The 20652-nt window shown below is 42.0% G+C and overlaps 1 protein-coding gene across 5 annotated transcripts; it reads right to left on the bottom strand.

The window, feature by feature from the left end:
* Positions 1-39: 39 nt before the first annotated feature.
* Positions 40-20644, bottom strand: cep295 (centrosomal protein 295). Of its 5 annotated transcripts, none has more exons than XM_082503040.1 (29): positions 20284-20644; positions 19463-19663; positions 18243-18367; positions 18056-18149; positions 17828-17944; positions 17611-17751; positions 17203-17386; positions 16880-17059; positions 16445-16681; positions 16203-16303; positions 15419-15631; positions 14507-14583; positions 13444-14407; positions 13078-13261; positions 9796-9984; positions 9474-9713; positions 9285-9382; positions 8160-8271; positions 7055-7276; positions 6757-6905; positions 5053-5515; positions 4085-4264; positions 3208-3731; positions 2916-3086; positions 2777-2837; positions 1957-2289; positions 433-529; positions 252-351; positions 40-159 (listed from the first exon to the last, which is right to left on the bottom strand). In XM_082503040.1, the coding sequence occupies exons 1-29, from the start codon at positions 20380-20382 to the stop codon at positions 118-120; spliced, it is 5898 nt and encodes a 1965-aa protein (XP_082359166.1). In that variant the 5' UTR covers positions 20383-20644; the 3' UTR covers positions 40-117. The 5 variants fall into 5 exon arrangements, with proteins under 5 accessions (XP_082359166.1, XP_082359168.1, XP_082359167.1 ...); XM_082503042.1 differs by having other exon boundaries at positions 8175-8271; XM_082503041.1 differs by having other exon boundaries at positions 17828-17941.
* Between the last annotated feature and the right edge of the window lie 8 nt (positions 20645-20652).

The raw sequence follows: 20652 nt of genomic DNA, 5'->3' as shown, positions 1-20652 counted from the left end.
GCATAATTTTATCTGATAAATTTTCTGATTCAGTTTGAGTGCAAATAACTTAAAATGCTTTATTGATAAAACTATAAATAAAATTTTCAAAGTAAACTATGACACAATCAAAGTCGATCACTGTTGGGTCTGCTTGGCACGAAGCTTCTGTAAGGTTTTCTGTGAAGAGATGGGAGAAAAACATTCTTTTAACTTAAATTCAGGAAGTTCCTGCAGCTCCAAGAAGCCTATGTATGATTAAAGCGCTTCACCTTGTGGAACTCCTTAGCTTTCAGTCTGTTTTTTGCATAATCTTCCTGTCGACTCTTCGAGGCTTTCCGATGCTTCACCTCCTCCAGCTGCTCATACAGCCTGCGGAACAAAATTATTTTGATCTGGTAAATTACACTTCTGTTTAAACTACCTGAATAACTCCAAATATTATTTGACTACCTTTGAGTTCTCTGGTGCATCTTGGAAAGATTACGTCTCCTTTGCTCCAGCGTGCAGATCTTCATGTCATCCAGCTTCTTCTGTTCGGAATCACTCACTGAGAGAAAATAGCAAAATGTCATCGTTACACACCATCACAACATAATCAGACTCGATACAAGCAGTGAAGTGAGTAAAAAATAAATTAAAAAAATTATTTAGGGGACATTAGCCAATTCTAGCTAGTGACTGTTTCCATCAATTACCATCATCCCAGTCATTTAGTCAGCAAACTCATCCACTGGGCTTTCTCTGCACCAGATAAAGGACTCAGACCTTGAAACTTGGCCCACACACATTCTCATCCATTTCACTGAACACTGGAGCTCCTCAGGGTTATCTGCAGAGTCCCTTCCTTACCTACTGTACACCTCTGATTGCAGACCTGTTCATTTATCCAACATCATTATGTTGATGACACAGATGTTTCTGGGCTAATCTCAAGTGAAGAGTAGTCCGTATATGGAGACAGGTAGAGCGACAATCAGCACAGTGTTCAGTTTGCACCACTAAGACTATGGGGGGGAAAGCAAAACAGACTCAGACCCACTGATGGAGAGTAAAGTCCTTCCAGAGAACCTGCCATAATAAAGTGGGCACATCAGAGGACATTTGGGAGGAACAACTGCTCATTTCTTTCTACAGTGCGACAGTTGAGTCTGTTGTAATGCACCGCTTACCAGTGTGGTATGCAGGCTGTTCTGTAGCAGACAAACAGGCACTGTGAGGAGTGGTGAGAACAGCAGAAAACAAAAAATATAAATGGCCCTACCTGGCGGATACTCAAACAAGCACAAAACATCATCAGGGAGTGCTCTCACCATCTGAACTGTTGCACTCTAGCAGAGGATAGAGATCAACCAAAACCCACACCTCAAGGCTCAGAGACCGGTCCTTTCCAAACACCATCTGTGTCACTTACATGCACCAATAAATGTCTGCACTGATAATTGACTCATGCTGCTATTTATAGCTTACTTGTTGTATTTTTTATTTATTATTGCTCTATTTGCAATGACAAAGCTATTTGGTTCTAAAGAATGCAGGTTTAACACATTTCCCCATTAAATTTTTCAAACATAGAGGCTTCTTTAATATGCACTACATAAGCTGGTATAAACCTGCGTGCTGCCTCAAACCAGGCGCCTCATCTATAATAAAAAGACATACCATTGAAGATTAAGCTATCCAGCAGTGTATGAAATGATTAAAATGAGCCAGTAAAAACATCTGGAACTATTATCATTTGTGGATGATCCAGACCTCCTGCATGGCTTCCTGGACAGGCAGTGGAGCACCTTCTCTAACAGACTGATTCAGCTCCACTGTCATAAGGACAGGAAATATCTCACATGACATACCCTCACTCTCTATAATATAATTATCTCTCAGGCAGAAGCATCTGGCAGATTTCATGCAACCACTGTAATAAAATAATTTCCCTAATGCAGGATGAAGTAATTCTCATTTTTATTCTGGTGGTACCTGGTGGAAGAAGCTGGGGGGGTTTCTGCTGCTTGATGAAACCAGATTCCTCCATCTGTTGTGGGGCCTGTTCTCCCTTTGACTTTGTACTGGCCTTGTGTAGAGGTTCTGGTTTAGTTTTTGTGTTACAGGTCACTGGTTGACATGTGTTCGCTTTAGCTTGCTCACTTCCTTCTGGTAGCACTTGGAGCTCACGTTGAGTTTTAGCAAGAGCAACTTTGGCCTTGATTTCCTTCACCCTGTGGTTGGATCTCTGGAGCAGAGCTGCAAGTTTCTGCTGGTTGACATCTGGCTGGTCTCTGCACGGACCCCACTGAAACTCTAGGACTGTCACTGGAAAGAGGGAAGGAAGTAACGGTCAGGTTTATAAAGTTTTGGCTTAAAAATGATGTAATGTTAGGAGAGAAAATATCTATATCAGTCCCTTGACGTCTGTACTACAAAGCGATTCAAAGTACTACGGTATATTGCTTTTTGATGATTAACAAAAACTGTAGACCATCTTAGAGCCCCTTAATACCAGCACAATGAGGTCTGAGGGATCCTCCAGAAGGAATCATCCTGTGACATATTTGATCAGTAGTCCGTGATCTGTAATATCAATTATAACCTGATCTGGAGCACTTATCCTGCAGCATAAGTTACCATGGCGATGTACCCTAGTAAGACATGAACGACTTTACATTTAAAACTCAGAGTTCAACCTGAAGTTACCTCCCTGAGCTCAGAGTCCTGCTTCGTTGTTCAGGCCTATGGTTTTCCCACAATTCACCAGTTTGACTCTGTTATATTTCAGGCAGATATATTCCACTTGCTTTACCTGGATGTGTTTGGCTGTCGTACTCTGGAGTCTCCTCAGGTATCAACGTAGATTCTGCACCCTACAAGTAAATGTTAATGTTTAGAGATGAGAAAGTAACCTGAATGAAAACTCAGTCACGTCACTTCTGAACAGTCACCTCCATCTCTTGGCCTTTCTGCCCTTCCTCACCCCTTCCATCTGGATTCTTGATTACCCAAGCTCCCTCTTCCTCTGAGCTGGTGGACTCCTGGTCCTGCAGTGTAGAGTCTGTCAGGCTCACCAGTGTGATCTCAGACTGCTCCAGGATCCCCTTCTCTTTGGCTGCTTCCTAATAAACAACGAGTTATAAAAATAGGTAAAGCTAACTTAAAACACCAGAAATAACAGTTTTTACTAAAATAACTGTGCTTTTTCAAAGTTGACCAAAGTAACAAATCACAGATTCATACCAGTATCTTATCAGAGACAGGAGAAACATTCCTCAGATTTGGACCGTGACCACACTTGATCTCTTCGGCACTGATTGAATCCGCGCCTCCAAGCCTTTCCTCTACCCGTGACACACCCAAAGCAGGTGTCTCATCACACATGGATAAATTTGACAGAATCTCAGCTGTTTGCTCAACATCTGCCCTCACGGTGGGAGATACTATCAGAACAGACTCCTGGGGATGGCATTGGGTGGTAATGAGCTGGGAGAAGGATTCATGTAAGGTGGAGGAAACTGCGGGGCTGCGGTTTGGCTCCTCCGTTCGAAGACGCTCTGGTGATGGCTCGGACTCCACAGAAGAAAGATCAGAGTGCGAAATGACCTCTACAGGTGTGGTAACACTGCATTCCCTGGTGGCTGGATGCACGTCAGGAAAATTGTGCACGCTGTGCTCAGGCTGGTGAAAGGTGATGGAGAGGTCTGCTGTTTCGTTTTGGGTGACCTCTGCCAAAAGGGGGTGGAATGAATCTGAACCTGCAAACTCTAAAAATGGTGAAAAACAATCTTTCATTAGGAGTAGCACCTTATCTCATGGAGTCTCACTTTAACTCCTCACATACTAACACCTGTTCATTGGAGTGATGATTTATTTCGCTGGGCACCCTTAAGCAAACCCAGACCAGGCCTTTTTCCTAAACCTGACTTCGGCCAGGTTTAGGAAAAAGCACAAGCATAAGAAGGGAGCTGCCACCTCACCTCCTTGCTTATGCACTTTTAACATAATTTTCAACTTTCTAATAACCAGTTAATAAATGGATTATCTTGATTGCTACTGTAAAGTGTCACCACAGATGACTGACCCCAGTAAAGTCTTACGTGAATATTTTGCACCACACCTTCAGCTCTGCCTGAGTCCATGTCTGTTGAACTGGTTTGATTCTGCGTTGTCGGATCCTGTGGATGTGGGCTCATAGCTGGGACAGAGGCACTGTGTGATGAGGCCTCGGGAGGCAGCGCTGGATATGGTGGGACCCGGATGTCAGCTGAGACACCAAGAGTCACACGATTTCTTTTACCTGCAAACAAATGAATGACACGTCAAACTTCATGGTGGACATGCTTATGAAGACAGCTGGTTTGTATGAGACTGTTTATAGAAGATGAATTAAGTCCCATAATTTAATGGTCCTGTTTTTTAAGCCTCAAGTTGGCTGTTTTTCTACAAATCACCATCTCTGTGTTCTGAAACTGGGTGAGGGGTGGAGCTCACAGATACCAAGATGTGGCAGTGATCATCCAAAAGCATACTCTGCATTACTGTTGTTTCTGACTTTAATGGGGGCCATTATTTACAAAATGCTCGTGTTTAACTTCAACTGAAGTGGAAACTTGTAAATGAGACAAAAACTCACAATTGGAAGAATTCAAGCTAAAGTTGTTCAGCAAACTAATATTTGGTCATTTTCCCTGAAAAAGATTATTAAAAATCACATTTCTACGTAGTGTTTTTTTAAAAACTTACTTTCATGCCATAATTTTCAGGTTCTGAAAATAAATCATTGTAACCTGATGCCAGGTATTGATTGTACTAGTTCTCGTCCAGTTGGCTATTAGGGGCAATGACTGCAGTCACACAAGGGGAAAACCTTGATTTATGTTTTGCAAAAATACACCATTAGATCTAGAAACTAGGTCCATCTTTTATATACAGCATATTATATGAGCTCTACATATCCTGCTATAAAATTACTGATATATTTAGTTATTTTCACTGCACTGTAGCTAAGAATGTGATATTAGGTTTCACTCACTTTCCCTGATATTCAGCCATTAATTGATAAATTCAGTCAAATGATCATTTTACCTGAGCTTCCACTGTGCTGTTCTGCAGACTCGTCCAGCTCTCCTACCAGGGGTCTCATCTGGCTCTCATCGGGAGCTTCATCTAACCATGAGGTCGACTGCTGCGTCTCCATCCGACCCATCATATGACCTGCATAAAGGTCTCGCCCGCCGCTCAACCAGTGAGAGCTGGACTGATGGGAGAGCCGACCAATCATCCGACTCAGTGTGGAATCCCATCCATCTTGACCCACACTTGGGGAGAACAGCTGGCCCGGAGAGTGACCAAGCATTGATGAGTGAGCTGACGGATGACCAACAAGCTGCTCCAGGGCCGAATCCCTCTGCTCGGTAACGAGGCAGGATGACCGGTCTGCCAGCTGACCAATCAGAGGCCGGAAAGAATCCTGCTCATGATCGTCAACCAGTAATGAGGCTCCAGCAGAGAACTCGCCCACTTTGGGATCCACTTGATTGTGCACTTCCTGCAACGATAACAGGGGAAAAAAAAGAAAAAAAAAGAAGAAGTCAAATTCTTCTAAATCTACTTTCCACTTTTTTTTGCAATTTAGAGACTGGCTAGAACATAATAGAACAGAATAGCCCTATATTGTCATTGTAGATGTACAACTCCAATTCCAATCAAGTTGGGATGTTGTGTACTTTTTCAACCTATATTTAGTTGAATACACTACGAAGACAAGACATCTGATGTTCAAACTGATAAACGTTATTGTTGTTTTGCAAATCTTCACTCATTTTGAATTTGATGCCTGCAACACGTTCAAAGAAGCTAGGACAGGGGCAGCAAAAGACTGGGAAAGTTGAGGAATGTTCAAAAAAACACTTGTTTTGAAGAGGTTAATTGGAAACGGGTGTTTGTCATGATTGGGTACAAAAAAGAGCATACCCAAAAGGTTCTGTCGCTCACAAGCAAGGATGGGGCGAGGTTCACCGCTTTGTGAACAAATGCATGGGCAAATAGTCCAGCAGTTTAAGAACAATGTTTCTCAATGTACAATTGCAAGGAATCTGGGGGTTTCATCATCTACTGTCTACAATATCATCAAAGATACAGAAAACCTGGAGAAAACTCTGCACATAAGGCCAAATACCAACACTGAATGCCCGTGACCTTTGATCCCTCGGGCAGCACTGCATTAAAAACCAACATCATTCTGTAAAGGATATTACCACATGGCCTCAGGAATACTTCAGAAAACCATTGTCAGTTAACACAGTTTGTAGCTTCATCTACAAGTACAAGTTAAAACTCTACTAATTCAACTCTAAAATCTGATTGATATAGTCTGCTGCTACAAGTAACACTGAAGCTCCAAACTACAAAGCTAGTGGGTGATGTTACTGGATATGTCCGTCCTTTGTCCAGTCTGTTTACTACCAGAGGAGTCTGAGCCCAACGGGCCATTACAAGCAAGACATTTAGCTGGTTTTGAGGTACTTCCTGTTTCAAGTGCAGAGTCTATGTCTATCTTTTATATACAGCTTAATACTCATAATTTGTGTTTGGGTTACAACATGTGCATGCCCACAGACTCACTGAGCTCAGTTCAAGTGTAGAAACCATCATGAAATGTACTTTAACTTAGTTCACTTCAGGTTCATTATGTTTACATCATCACTCAGGGTATTCAAATATCGATAACAGTTGTTACAAAGAGCTTCAAAGGACTCTAGTATAACAGCTTAAAACTGAATCACTGACCAGGCCTCTCGTCTCCGTTCCTGCTGCGTCTGAGAGAAGAGACTGGCGTCGTGCAGAGCTTTCATCCTCCCCTCTTCTCTCCAAGACTCGAAACAAAGACTGCTGAGAGACCGAAGCGCTGTGTTCTTCCATATGTGAGCCTTCACTGTCTAAAGATCAACAAAGGAATAAAACACTGTGCTATCAGACAGCCTTTGTCACATCTCAGCATCTTATCACACCATGTCTTAACACTCCTACCTAAACTATCAAGGTGAAGACAGAGCATCGCCTTCAAATAAACATGTCCATTTTGTACCTGTTTTCCCAGCAGAGCTGAGGGAGAGGTCAAGTTCCCGTGTATATTTGTCTATAATTTGTTGGATACTGCTGTCACTGAACATCGAGTCCACAGACAGACCAGGAGGGCCAGTCGCTGAGTTTTCCTTAACACAGAAGCTCTCACCAGACAGACAGGAGACGTGTTGTAAATCTGCTCCACCTTCTTGTTGATCAGTGCGTTTATGGAGGACAGATTTATCTAAAGAAGAAGAAGAAGAACCAGGTCAGCACATTAGAAGTATAGCAAAGTCAGAAACACAATGCAAAATAAGAAATAAAAATACAGTGAAATGAATCTAAACCAAGTACTTTTGAAAGTCCTAAACCTACCCAAGTAAGTTTTCTGCCAAAACCTTTTATTAATCTCATGATTAATAATAAAAATTAAAATGAACATTTCTTGTGTGTCAATAACCTTACTCTGTCCCTGCTTCCCCGTTTCCCCCTGCTTTTCTTTCACTAAAGCACCAAAATGCCCCAGTTTAGATGTGTAAACCTGCCCCATCAGAGACTCATGCTGTGGCTTCTGATGTGAGCAGCCAAAAAAATGAAATGATTCAGACCATGGCAAAGTCCTCCACACTACAATCACAGACTTCTCCAGCCCTTAAAAATATTATTAATATTTTAATAATAATAAAATGTGAAAAATAATCATTTGGGTACGTGGACATGAATCAGTACGTTAAAAGCTGCAGCTATAACAAGAACTGCTGTGAGACTGTGATGGTCAGTTGTAACAAAGTCGTCTTATTAGGCCATTTTAAAGAAGGAGAAGTTTAAACGGCTTCTTTCAGACAGAAAATGAAATTATGAGCTGCACAAAGACCCAGAATCATGCAAAGTTACTTTAAAATCCAAGAATAGTCATCTGGAAGTGGGAATGAGCAGAACAGGTTCACTTTAAAGTTTAAGGCATAAGTCCATGCAAATGCACAGCAGCACACAGCTGTAACATATAAACAACATGCTCCCTTATAATCCTTACAGTTTAACCATATTATCCGTTTAATCATGAAGAACTACCCCAGTATCTGCTGGATCATCTGATTTAAAGCTGCACAGACATGTCACCTACACACCTGGCTGTTCCTCACCGGTGTTTACATTCTGCTCTGGGTCAGTAGTTATGTAGCTTCCGGTGGAGATGGTAGTAGAAGAGAAGCTGTCAGACCCAGGAGGCCTGTTTGGAGACTGACACAAAATAAACTGTCATGGCATCTTATCTTGTTATAGAGATAAACACACTCTGGACACACATTCATACAGTTGAACATATTGAGGCATTTTGAAATGAAAGCACACACAAACTTATGTTTTGAATATTTAATGCATTTGTATATATGAGCATCCTGACCAGCAGTGATGTACTCAACAAAAGACCAAACCCCTGAAGAATCACTTACTTTAACAGGAAACCCCACCTAAACACTAACACTGAAGCTCCAAAATACAAAGTTAGGGGGAAATGTTACTGTGGGGATGTCCATCTTTTGTCCATCTGTTTACTACCAGAGGAGTCTCCCCCTACTGGCCATTACAGAAAGACACTGAGGTACTTCATGTTTCAAGTTCAGAATCTTTTTATCTTTTATATACAGGATAACACTCATACAAATGGACAGTGAAGACCTCTTTCCATTTGTAGAGAGACAACTTAAATTTGTGTTTGGGTTATAACATGTACCGACTCATACATAGACCTGGTGTTACGCAGACTCACTGAGCTCAGTTCAAGTGTAGAAACCATCATGAAATGTATTTTAATTTAATACAATTCAGGTTTATTATGTTTACATCATCGCTCAGTGGAAGGAAGGAAAGAAGAAAGACAAACACAAACCATTCACTCATCACAGGCAGACGAACACACACACACACACACACACACACACACGCGCGCACGCACACACACACACACACACACGCAGCTTCTCAAACATAATCACAGGCTGAGGCAGATGCTGCCCAAGCACTCAGATTTGGCTATTTTTCATCATTGATCCACATCATCATGTGAACCTCAGAGGGTATTAAAATATACATAACAGTATTAATATGCACTGACATTTACTTCCTGCATATTAAAACTGCTCCTTCCCTTGTAGCTTTCTAACCCACTATTGGCTACATGAGCTTTCCAGGGGAGGAAAGAGCAGTGATAAACACTATATGAACACTGGGAAAATTGTCACTGGACTGGTTACCTCTGTGGGGGATCTGTAGCTCGTCACTGCAGGACCAGAGAAATCTGCTCCTCTCCCAGAGTCTGAGGAAAGGGGGGACTTTTTTCTTGGGACTGAATCTAGAAAACAGTGTTTCCACGTCAAGAAATCTTTAATTTCCCTGAATTCAGTGGTACCATTTTTTCCCTATGTTAAATCTTCTCTACCCACCAGAGATGGAGGATTCTGGAGATGCTCCTGCCTCTGTCAGTAGCAGTCTCTCTCTCCAGAGGCTGGATCTCCCTGAACTTGTCCCTGAGCTGGATAATCTTTCAGAGATCTTCTGTCCACTGCTGAACTCCGAGGTTGTCTGCAGAGTCCTGTCAGAAGCCATAGAGGAGTCGTACTCCTCCTGCTGATCCCAGCGTTCAATGTGTGAAGGAACTGTCACACCATTGTCTGGGCCTACAGCTAAAACAAATAAATAAGTCGGTGTTATACATGCAGGAGATGAAACTGCCCGATATTCACGTCTTACTGCAGCTGAGCAGACCTGCGAGTTGGCTGGCATCGACCGGAGTCTCCACCTCTTGAATAGCACTGAGCTCGTGCTGTTCAGTCATCATCTCCAAGAAGCCCAGCCTGAGGCGTGTCACAGGGGGCTTTGCTGCTCGTGGAGGGTGGAGGTGTCCTGAGTGGAGGACTGATGTCAGGCCAGGTCCGGCAGCAGCATCACTCTGAACTTTAAAGCACAAGAGAAACAACCAGTCAGAAATATGGACAAAAAAAAATAATGTGTACTGTTTCATTTTTAAAAACAATGCATTACTCTACATTTTATTTGTGACATCGCTCTGCAACTTTACATGCTCACACTTGAGTTCATGTTATCCCTAAACACTACCACTTTGCAATAAAAGCACTTACAATTGATTGTGGAATATCTAGGAGAGGAATTTTCACAAACTGACTTGCTGTAATCCCATTACAGTAGACTGCATGGCTAGGTACTTGTTTTTATTGAAGCCCAGGTTTATTAGGACAGTTTTAAAGTTGAGAAACAACAATGACAACATTCAAAAAACACAAAGCCTGAATTTAAAGATGAAGATATAGTGTCCCGTCCTGGACTCTAACGAAGATAGACAAGACAAGATTCCACTTTTACTTTTGCAGAAAAGCTGGAAAACGCTTTTGGGAAAACGTTCTCGTGCCCAAAATGTTCTTTGAGCACCAGACACAAATTTAAGGATCCATCCATCCATCCATTCACTTCCGCTTATCCTTTTCAGGGTCGCGGGGGGCGCTGGAGCCTATCCCAGCTGTCATAGGGGGAGAGGCGGGGTACACCCTGGACAGGTCGCCAGTCTGTCGCAGGGCCAACACACAGGGACAGACAACCATTCACACCTAGTGGCAATTTGGATTATCCAATTAACCTATCCCCACAAGCTGCATGTCTTTGGACGGTGGGAGGAAGCCGGAGTACCCGGAGGGAACCCACGCAAACACGGGGAGAACATGCAAACTCCACACAGAAAGACCCCGGCCTGATGTTGGAATTGAACTCAGGACCTTCTTGCTGTGCGGCAACAGTGCTAACCACCGTGCCACCGTGCTGCCCCCAAATTTAAGGATTTGTAATTAATTGTTCATCTCTGTTTTTAAAGAAGACAAAATTAAACTGTTAAGAAAAAAGAAAGAGAACCTGACTGTGAAACACTGACGGGGGCTTTATAATATCTGACATTCTGCCTTGAATCTGCACAGGAGAAAAATCAGAAGGTTTTGAAACATAAGGCAAACAAAAGCAACATTTCCGTTGCATTAATTAAGGACAGGGTTCATACGCCTTTTCAGGGTCAAATTCAAGCACTTTTTAAGCACTTTCAAGGTCCCTTTTCAAGCCTTTAAGAATGCACAAGCATCTACTTAAAATCTATTGAATTTATCATCCGTGATATTATTATGTACAATCCCAATGTATTTTGTTCATCTGCATTAAATAAACAGGCAGCCTTAAAGTATGAAATAATCATATATAAATACACATAAATGTGTGTACTGTCTGAGTGGCTGATTGTGCCCCACAGGCCTCAGTGTGAGCTTGAAGACATTTATAATGTTTAAGTAGTTTAATGTGCAGGTGCTGACGATAAACACATTTTGAATGAAAGCCGGGGAACTTTGGTAGCACAGAAACAAGTGGCTATTCTTTGTGACTATATGGATCACTCGTATTACCATTATTTCACCCAAAGGCACCAAGTTAATACTTTAAAAAAACTGCAGTAATACAAACAAATATAAACAGTACTTGGTGACAACTTTGCTTTTAGCCTTTAACCCTCTGGTGTCCAGGGTATAATTGGCCGTTTTTGACTACTTTTGATTTGGCCTCTATATTTCACCTTTACCTTTCCACCTATATTTCAGCACAATTGATCTAAATTCAGACATAATTTAAAATATGAGTAGAAAGTGATATTTTTGACTGTAAAAACCACAAGCATGTTTAAGGAATAATTTTCATAACTTGAAATGCAAATAGAAACTGTACATTCTTAAAAAATATGCACAAAGTTATATGGTACTATTTACCTAAAAATGCAGCCAAGGCTCAGGCGTTTTTCATTTAACCATTTCAAACTATTTACAGAACAATCAGGTGCTCTGCGTCAAATAAGGCGGCACACAAATTATTTATGCAACTCCAAAAAATAGTTTGTGTCCACTATAACACAGATGAGAACAGCACAGGGATAAACCTGCAGGTCTGACAGCAGGTGTGTCACTCAGCGTTTACACTGCAATCTGCCTTTAGTGTTTTTTTTGCAGCAACTGTGACATTAACTAGTAGAACTAACACACAAAACAACAACCACACACTAACTACACAAGACAACACACTAACTTGAGACTCCAAACACGGTAAACGTCCCAAATCTCTCACGTATCAAAACTCTCTCTCTCTCGCCGGTCACTCCTAAAACTTCCCCCTCTTCCCAAACGATCAAATGCCACATGTTGCCATATCATTTTTTGATTGGTCGACATGGTACATTTTTCCACCAATAGGGAAGGAGTGTTTTTTTCTTTTTTCACTCACAAGCTTTCACTTGAGTAAATTAACTCACATTACTGCCAAGTAATGTTAGCCAAGTTCACAGCATATACCATAATAGCGCTGCCACACTGCATCACTCTCAGTGCATTTCAATCATTTCTCCAGCGAGTTTGATAGCTAGCAAAATAATAATAATAATTTTTAAAAATTGCATGTGTAACGTACACGTACTGGAAAATTATTTACTAGGATTCACCTATCATGCGACTGGAGAGTGCCAACTCCGCCATTGTCGTTTTCCATCAAACACTCATTACAACAGCAACCTACAGGTATGTTAGCGCACTCATCCCCGACTGTTAGAGGGAGGGGCGGGGTCACACGTCGAAACAGACGCAAGGCAGCCAGGCGGGGAAATTTTGCTTTTACATTTTGCGACTCATTTTATTTCTCTATCTGATAAGAAAACTATTCAATCAGATAGTTATTTGTTGTGAATGAAATACAGTTACACTTTCAAGCACTTTTAAGCACCACATCTGAAATTCAAGCACTTTTCAAACCTTGAAAAAGACAACATTAAAATTCAAGTATTTTCAAGGAGTTCAAGCACCCGTACGAACCCTTTAAGGAATAAAGATCAGTGGTTTGTAATAGTGCTTGTTAACTTAAGAACGATCGTTATTATTGTTTACTTCATTCAGTCATGTGCATTTGTCCCAGAAATCATTTTGACAAAAATATCTCCATTCTCAACATGTCAGCTACCTGTTTGACTGCTGTTGGATGGATGTTGTTCAGAGGAGCTGTCGCGATCTTGAGGGTCCTCTAGGTGTGATAAAGTTCCTCCATTAGACTCCTCTATGGCCTTGAGCAGGGATGCAAGTAACTGGAGGCGATTCTGATTAATGTTCTCCGAAACCGCAGTTTCACCATCAGGCCGAGAAACTGGCTGTAGGTGAGAAAAAGTCATCAGGATGGTTCATTTCTCACATGTTCTTTCACTCTTAAACATTTAAGCTGATGGTGTTTTTTGGCACTCTGCTTTTCAGTCTTTGTTTCTACGCAATCCTTTCTTAAAACTATGATTTTTTTTTACTGCAAAATAACTGCTTTAACAGTCCTCTCACTTACTTGTGCATCGGTATTAATCAGAGCCTGCAATGTCTCCTTTTGTCTCCTCATCTGCACCATCTCCAAGTCCTGTCTCCGCCTCTCCTCTTCCTGTTGCCTTTGCTGCAGCATCAGTGCCTCCCTCTGCTCTAGTACTCGCCTCTGGGCCTCCTGCAACTCCTGCAACTCTTGTCTTTGTCTCTCCATGTTGTCCTCTCCAACGCTCAGGGATCCAGTGCTCCGAGAGGCCTCTGCCTCAGCCAGAGCATAACCTGAAAGTGGAGCTGTAACCTCTGCGATGGTCGATTTCATGACTTTGAAGGGTTCAGAGGATGGCTGCACTGGGATGCTGCTAGAGTGATGTTCTGTGAATCGTTTACAAGGCAGCTTCTCTTTGGTGACTGACAGCGGTCTCATTCTCTCTGGAAGGTGCTCTGTTACTTTCTCCATTATGCTGTCAGTCAGCCAAGACGTGTCATTTAGTCTCTGGTATCTCAGACTGTCTGAGTCAGATTCAACATCATCTGGCAGCGGTTTGGAAGCCAGACTAAAACCAGATAGGCTCGGAGGGGACGTTAATGTGTCAGATTCTTCTGTGGAAACATCCTCAGAGGTTTGTGGCAATTCATGATTATACACAGGCACTGCATGAGCCTGGAGAGGAGCCTGGAGAGGAGCCTGGGGAGGAGCCTGGAGAGGAGCCTGGAGAGGAGCCTGGGAAGTATTCAGCGGGGGATGGAGAGGAGCCTGCAAAGGGCCCCAGGGAGCGTGGAGAGGAGCATGGAGAGGAGCATGGAGAGGAGCCGGCGCAGCTTGCAGACGACCTGGATGACGAACACACTGTGTACTGTTTGGAGGTGGATGAGCAAGGCCTGGAGGCACAACAGGAGGTAGTAATGAAGTGGCAGTCATGTTGTAACGAATCTGTAGAGCTTGTTGGTATTCCTCCAGGCGCTGGCGAGCCACTTTCACTCTTTGGTGGATTCTAAAATTTAAAAAAAACAAAACAACAACAACATCAAAGGCATTAAAGTTATGTAAACTCAGAATCACAAACTGGCCCAAACAGATTTATTCATCACACCTGTTTTGCTCTAACAACCGCTGCTGGTATTCTCTGATCCTTTTGCTATGGTCGTCCTTATCTGCAGGAGGAACTACCTGTGAAGATCAAACACAAAGGAAGGGATTACTCATACAGCCTGGAAAACCCCTCACAGAAGACAATGGTGGAGGACAAAACCTTGAATTTCCACAGTTCACATTACTAGTTTTTGACCAGTCCCTCCCAAGTGTGTGTGAATCTGTTAGATTTATTTTCTCAACTTAATTTTTCTCTTCTTATCTGGAAAATATCCCATCTAAGCTGTATTTGATTCTCTGTCCTGAATTGTCATAAATCATCACTAATATAATCTTCTCAGGCTCTGGCTATGACGGGGTGGGCAACTGGTAATGAACTAATCATTTGATTCAGGTGTGTTGACCCAGGGTGATATCTAAAACCTGCAGGACACCGGCCTTGAGGCCTGGAGTTCCCCCGCCCCTGGGCTATGAGCACAGAAGCTCCACCTACATGTTAATCAAACCTGTTTGTGAGAGGCAGCCAATCAGAAGAATTGCTCAAATGAGGAGGAGCTAAAGTAGCTTTCTTCAAAGTCAGGATGTCATGAGGGAAAACACATACAACAATGTGAAGATTATTTTGAACTGTAAATCAGGCAAGAGCAAATTATACATAATACGTTGGTCAACTTTAAGCAAAAAACAACAAATAACAACTGAACATGTTTCTCAGACTAAAGTAATATTAGACCCAAGGAGGTTAAGCATCAGAAGATGTTAACCGCATGTATAACATCCATGACATATTTTGCATCTTCGCTATTATGAGCATGTCAAGATTAATCCAATAAATAGAATTTTCAATAGCCATTAAAAAAACCTGATAACAGGAAAATTGAATGGAGGTTTGACAGTTGGATTAGAGACCTACCTCATTGGCTAAATTAGGGGTGACAGAGATGACATCGTGGTCATGGACTGGCACTTCTGGTTGGTTAATGGTTTCTTCCTGGGTCACGGCAGCCTTCAGTCGTTCTTTCTCCTGCTGAGCTTCAAGCAGCATCTGCTCCAACTTGGCCTTCTGGTCTTCCAGCTCCTGCAGCAAAAACATCTGCTGCTGCTTCTCCCTTTCAAGCTCCGCTTCCTGGGCAGGAAAAAAAAAAAGAGGCTTAAAAAGTGATGCTACTAGATGCAAACTCAGATTTGAGCTACGTTTTAGTTTAGAAGATAAAATTTTAGCTGCATCAGGTGTGTTACTGTTAATCCAAAAATCACCAGCAGGAATTCACAACAAGCCCACAATGAGTTTCTCAGCAAAACCTGGTTCTAACCAGTCAGTGAACTGGTGATGAAGTACTGGGACAACAATGAAACAAGTGCTTACAATATAGAGAAGATCTGTTCGATCAACAATGGTCTGCTGCAGTGTCAAAATTCTGGGACAGAATAGAGAAGGGGGGCACAGAAAATCAAACAAGAGGGGGGCACAGAGCAGTAGTCTCGCATACTTTGTACACCGCCTCCATCTGACTACAGAGCTCCCTGCAGGCATGCTCGGATTTTAGCGGACAGTGAACGTGCCATCTCTGCAGGACTAGAAAACCAGCTCCCAACCATCGCGGGACACAGAGTACAGACATTTAAGTTTTTTACTCTCAATATTAACTCCTCCCATCTAAGTGAAAAGTCTCACAGAAATTAAAATGAACACGTACCCGTTTCTTTCGCTCTTCTTCAAACTCTTGGATTCTATTGGCCAGAGCAGCAGGAAACTGAGTATCTGAAGCTGATGATGGCAGCGGCGTTTTCTCTGATGCTGGTTGAGTTCAGAAAAAAATCCACAAGATTATAACCTTGTAATAAACATTTGTACTTTTTTAAACTGTTAAAATAATATTAATAGTTTTATTAATATTTATGTAGATTGTTCTTACAGCTGATCACAGTCACTGATTACCTGGTGGAGACCGGTCAGCCTCCTGGGGCTCGGTGGGGGTCCATTCGTCTTTTCCTCCGCTGATCAGAGAGCCTGTTTCGATCGTCATGTCACGCTCTGGGATCTGATCTCGGATGATCGTTGGGGAATCAGCAGAAGAGCTGCGACTGCTGTGGTCAATCCACTGGTTCCTTTGGCTCCTGATACGATCCAGGAGCCTCTTCAATGCCCGTTGAGGAGCAGGTTTCTGGGAAACCACTGCAAACAAAGAAAAACTCAAGGAAATTACATCAAGGTTTCAACATTCATGCTACATTCTGGGCCAGAAGGTTTTTTATTTCTCAGAATTTGACATAATTCATACAATACACTTCAGTAAGCTATTATCTGACAACTGATCTTATTATAAACTGCACAAGAATGACTTGAGTTTTTAAATCTGGTGCTTCTGGTCACCTTCAGCTGATGTTTCCTGCTCAGTGCTTCCAGGTTCCTGCTCTGTGTCATGTTGTGCATTTTCTGTTTCAGGTGTTGTGATTTCATCCACTGTGACATCCAGCTCTTGATCTTGGCTGGTTGTGGAGTGGGCTGGAAGAGGCTCAGGTGCCAGCTGGACCACCAGGTCACCTTTAACCCCTGTAACAATTAACAAAGTTTAAAGAGGCTTCAGAGCAACTTCAGTGCCCATTTCTGGCCAACGTTGTTTCTCTGGTTTTAAGAACATGTATGAATACTGAAAACCCGGATTTGCTACAAAATACACGATGAAGAGTCCTTACTCCTCTCTCCAGTGTACATGTCCTCAAAGGCGAACTCCATCTCCCTCTGGAAGTCTTCTCTCATTTCCTGTCTCTTATAGAGAGGCTGGAAGATCTGAGGAGGCATCTGCGACACCTGCTGCCTCCTCCTGAGCAGATCTGTCTGCTGCATGTGTTCCAGTTCAACCAACAAACGCTCATGATCCTAAAGGAGGCCATTAAACACCGATCAGGCACTTCATATGACCAAAAAGTAAACAGTTCTCATCTCTTCTTACAGCTAAACAAGTTAAATGCAAGCCTATCAAACATGTTAAAGTACTACATTTTTTAAACATGTAATGAAAGTGCAACCTCCACAAGAATTTCTTTATTCTGGCATGTAAGTGACTAGGTTAATTAGTCGCCAGGTTAACAGGCAAGTTGTACCTGCATGAGCTGTTCCTTCCTCAGAGCCTGCCTCCCTCTGAGACGAGCCTTCTCCAGCTGCTCTTCTCTCCTCCTCATTTCCTCTGTCTCCAAGTCCTGCTGTCTTTTCGCATGTAGCTCAGCTTCCTCGTGGGCATTTGGCTGATTAGGCAGATCGATTAGATAACTCTGACAAATCGCGCTGGTAAATACAAACAAAAATCAGAGGGTGTTTTACCTGGTTTATGTCCACCTCTCTGTCCACTGTACTCTTGGCCATGTGGTAATGTGTGGTAGCGAAAGCACTCACATCCGATCTCCTTACGAAACGTGGCTTTTTGGGACTGATGTTCTGCTTCAAGGAGAGAAGACAAGGTTACCTTGACTTTCATTTAGCTTTACTTTCATTTGATATTCAGGATTTGGAAACGTTCAGGAAATTATTATCACTGTTTGGGAAAATCACCTGAACAGGGTTTGGGAGAGGCAGTGGAAGGCTAGCCACCTTTGCAGATCTTTCCTTTTCTGCCAGTAATGCCTTCTTCCTGGCATTGACAACTCTACAGAACAGTGAAGCCACAGGTTTAATGATCAGTTCATTCTGATTAAATTTAAACACATAAACATCTGAAAATTCTTGTGATGACGCTCACTGGTTTTGCTTCTCATGGTCTTTAAGCCTCTGTGATTTGAGCTCCTTCAGCGCTTCTCGATAACGCTCCTCTGCTTTGACGTGATTCTCCTCCTCCCTCTGAGCTATGGCTGCCAAGTCGGGTTCCTTGAACAACAAGTTTAGCCACGAAAAATAAATATCATATGGACAAGGGTTAACAAGAATCAAATATCAACATGGTGCAGTGTATTCTGCCATTTCTAAACAATTCAAATACTACTAAAGTGTCCTAGTGCAAAAGACTGAAGCACGCTAGACTACTATTACTCTGCTTCTTCCTTAAGCAGATTGAACATTAATATTTTGTTTTCTCACAGAGTGAAAAAACCCAACCTAAGTTGGAGCTCTAGCTCGGGGACATAATTTATTTGACAAAAGTCATTCAAAGTTTAAACTTTTAGTAACATAATCAGTCTTTCAATAGCTTCTATGTTTTTTTCCCAAAGTTTAAATTGAGCTTTTATTAAAAGTTGACATTTCTCCTTCATTCTGCAGACACGATAGGATGACATCACTAACTGCTGATTTCCGTTCTAGTCTTTTAAAAAAAAATAGTTTCATGCACAGGTCTTATCCTTTCAGCGTACAAATGATAAAACATACCAAACTTTTTGTCCACTTTCAACTGAGAAGACACATTGTAAAATTTCAGTTGAGAATTGGAAATGCAGGATGTCTCTCTCTCTCTCTCCTGCAATTACTTCCATATAATAAAGACTAAGGTTGTGAAAAATTAGTATGTGGTCAAGCAGCTGGTGCAATGATACACTCAAAATGTCTTAGTTGGATACACAACAACTAGAACGTAGCAAAGAGTATTCGGTGGAGGTTTTTTCCCCAAAGGATGACAAAATATTTTTCTTTGGATTTTGGACTGTCACTGTTACTTTGATCTGTGGATTTCAGTATTCATGACAACTTAAAAATATTTTTATAAATTAAATAATTAAAATAATAGCAAATATATATAATTATATATTTATATGAAGCTTGCTTTACATGATTTATCTAACTGTCTTAAACAGATGAATCTTCTCGGGAAGTTTAAGACATTTTCTAACTAATTTCAGACATTTTAATGACCCACAGAAACCCTGTGGACACTGCACTGATGTGGCTCAAAATTTGGTTTCATACATTCTTTTTATTCTTTCATAATCCCCGTTTTAGTGTCTCTAATTTTAACTATTTTAGCCTTACGTTTTCTTTTGCATTCCTGTGCCCCTGGCCGAGCAGCTGGAGACTCTCCTGGTATAACCTCTGCAGCCTCTGGAGCTTTTCCCTCTGCTGTTGCTCCCACTCCTTCCTCAGCTCCCGCTCAAGTTGTTGCAGCTCATACTGTCGCCTCTGCTCAACATCTTGGCGGATCTGCTGTGCAATGTACCGGTGCTGCTCCCGCACCTGTGTGTCAACACAAAACACACACTCAGTGTGCATATATCACGCAGAACTATGCACATGGCATAGTGACAGTAGGTTACAGTGATGACTAACTTAATTATCTTCATCACGTCATCTGTCAACAGAAAAAAATGGATGCAATACAAAAGATAAATCTTGGCCACTAATACCAGCAAATCTAATCTTATTTGAAAAAATAAATAAATAAATAAAAATGTGTCAGCAAACTTCATAGCAGAATACTTTGTGAACTTTAGGTCCTTCACTGGTTAGTTACATACGAGACTTTACAGCTTCATCATGCTAAAAGAAATACTACGCGAATACCCTGAAACTGTCTGCCTTTGTTTATTCATGTGTCAAAGCAACTTTCGGAGACAGAACAGACCGATCAGACTTCAAAAAAATGACTGTACGCACATAAAAAGACAGATCTTTTACACATGCAAGTAAAATTTAATGTAGGCTGAAGTTATGAACTCATGTGAGCCTTAATATAGTGTTTATCAGACAGAAACAGGGGTTCAAGTAAGCACTGGCGCTTCATCGGAAAACATCCCACAGGTGCTGGAAATCAGGGACCTAAAGTGAAGCAGAAAGCCATAACACCGCCTTATTACCTGCTGTATCCGCAGTTTTCTCCTCCTTTCCTGCTCCTCTCGTATCATCCGAGCCTCTTCGTTGGGACTCGGTCTTAATCTGGACACTTTTCTCTTCATTTTCGAGCACTTCACTGGCGGACATTTCCCCCCAAAAAGCAAACAGCAGGTTGCGGTTCAGCTAGCGGCGACGGCTAATGTTTGCACGCTTCACTTTGTTCGCCGGCATAAAGGTTCCGTAGGACAACTTAAACTTGAAACAAGTGTTTACTATACAAGCAATTACCAGGCAGGACGCTTAAAGTGCTGTTTATTATCCGAAATCCATGCCAACCCAAAAAACGGACGTTTTTGTTTTTTTCTTTGTCCTAAACGTCACATCCGGTAGTT

The sequence above is a fragment of the Aulonocara stuartgranti genome, assembly GCF_965226115.1.
Source record: "Aulonocara stuartgranti genome assembly, chromosome: 14".
Classification (NCBI taxonomy): Eukaryota; Metazoa; Chordata; class Actinopteri; order Cichliformes; family Cichlidae; genus Aulonocara; species Aulonocara stuartgranti.
This window is presented reverse-complemented; position numbering and strand designations above follow the sequence as displayed.

Coding starts and splice junctions, on each gene's coding strand:
- cep295 (XM_082503040.1), bottom strand. CDS start 20,382: ATGAAGAGAAAAGTGTCCAGATTAAGACCGAGTCCCAACGAAGAGGCT. Junction 18,150..18,242: donor GACCATGAGAAGCAAAACCA/GTGAGCGTCATC, acceptor ACTGTTCTGTAG/AGTTGTCAATGCCAGGAAGA. Junction 16,304..16,444: donor GGCTGACCGGTCTCCACCAG/GTAATCAGTGAC, acceptor GAACTCAACCAG/CATCAGAGAAAACGCCGCTG.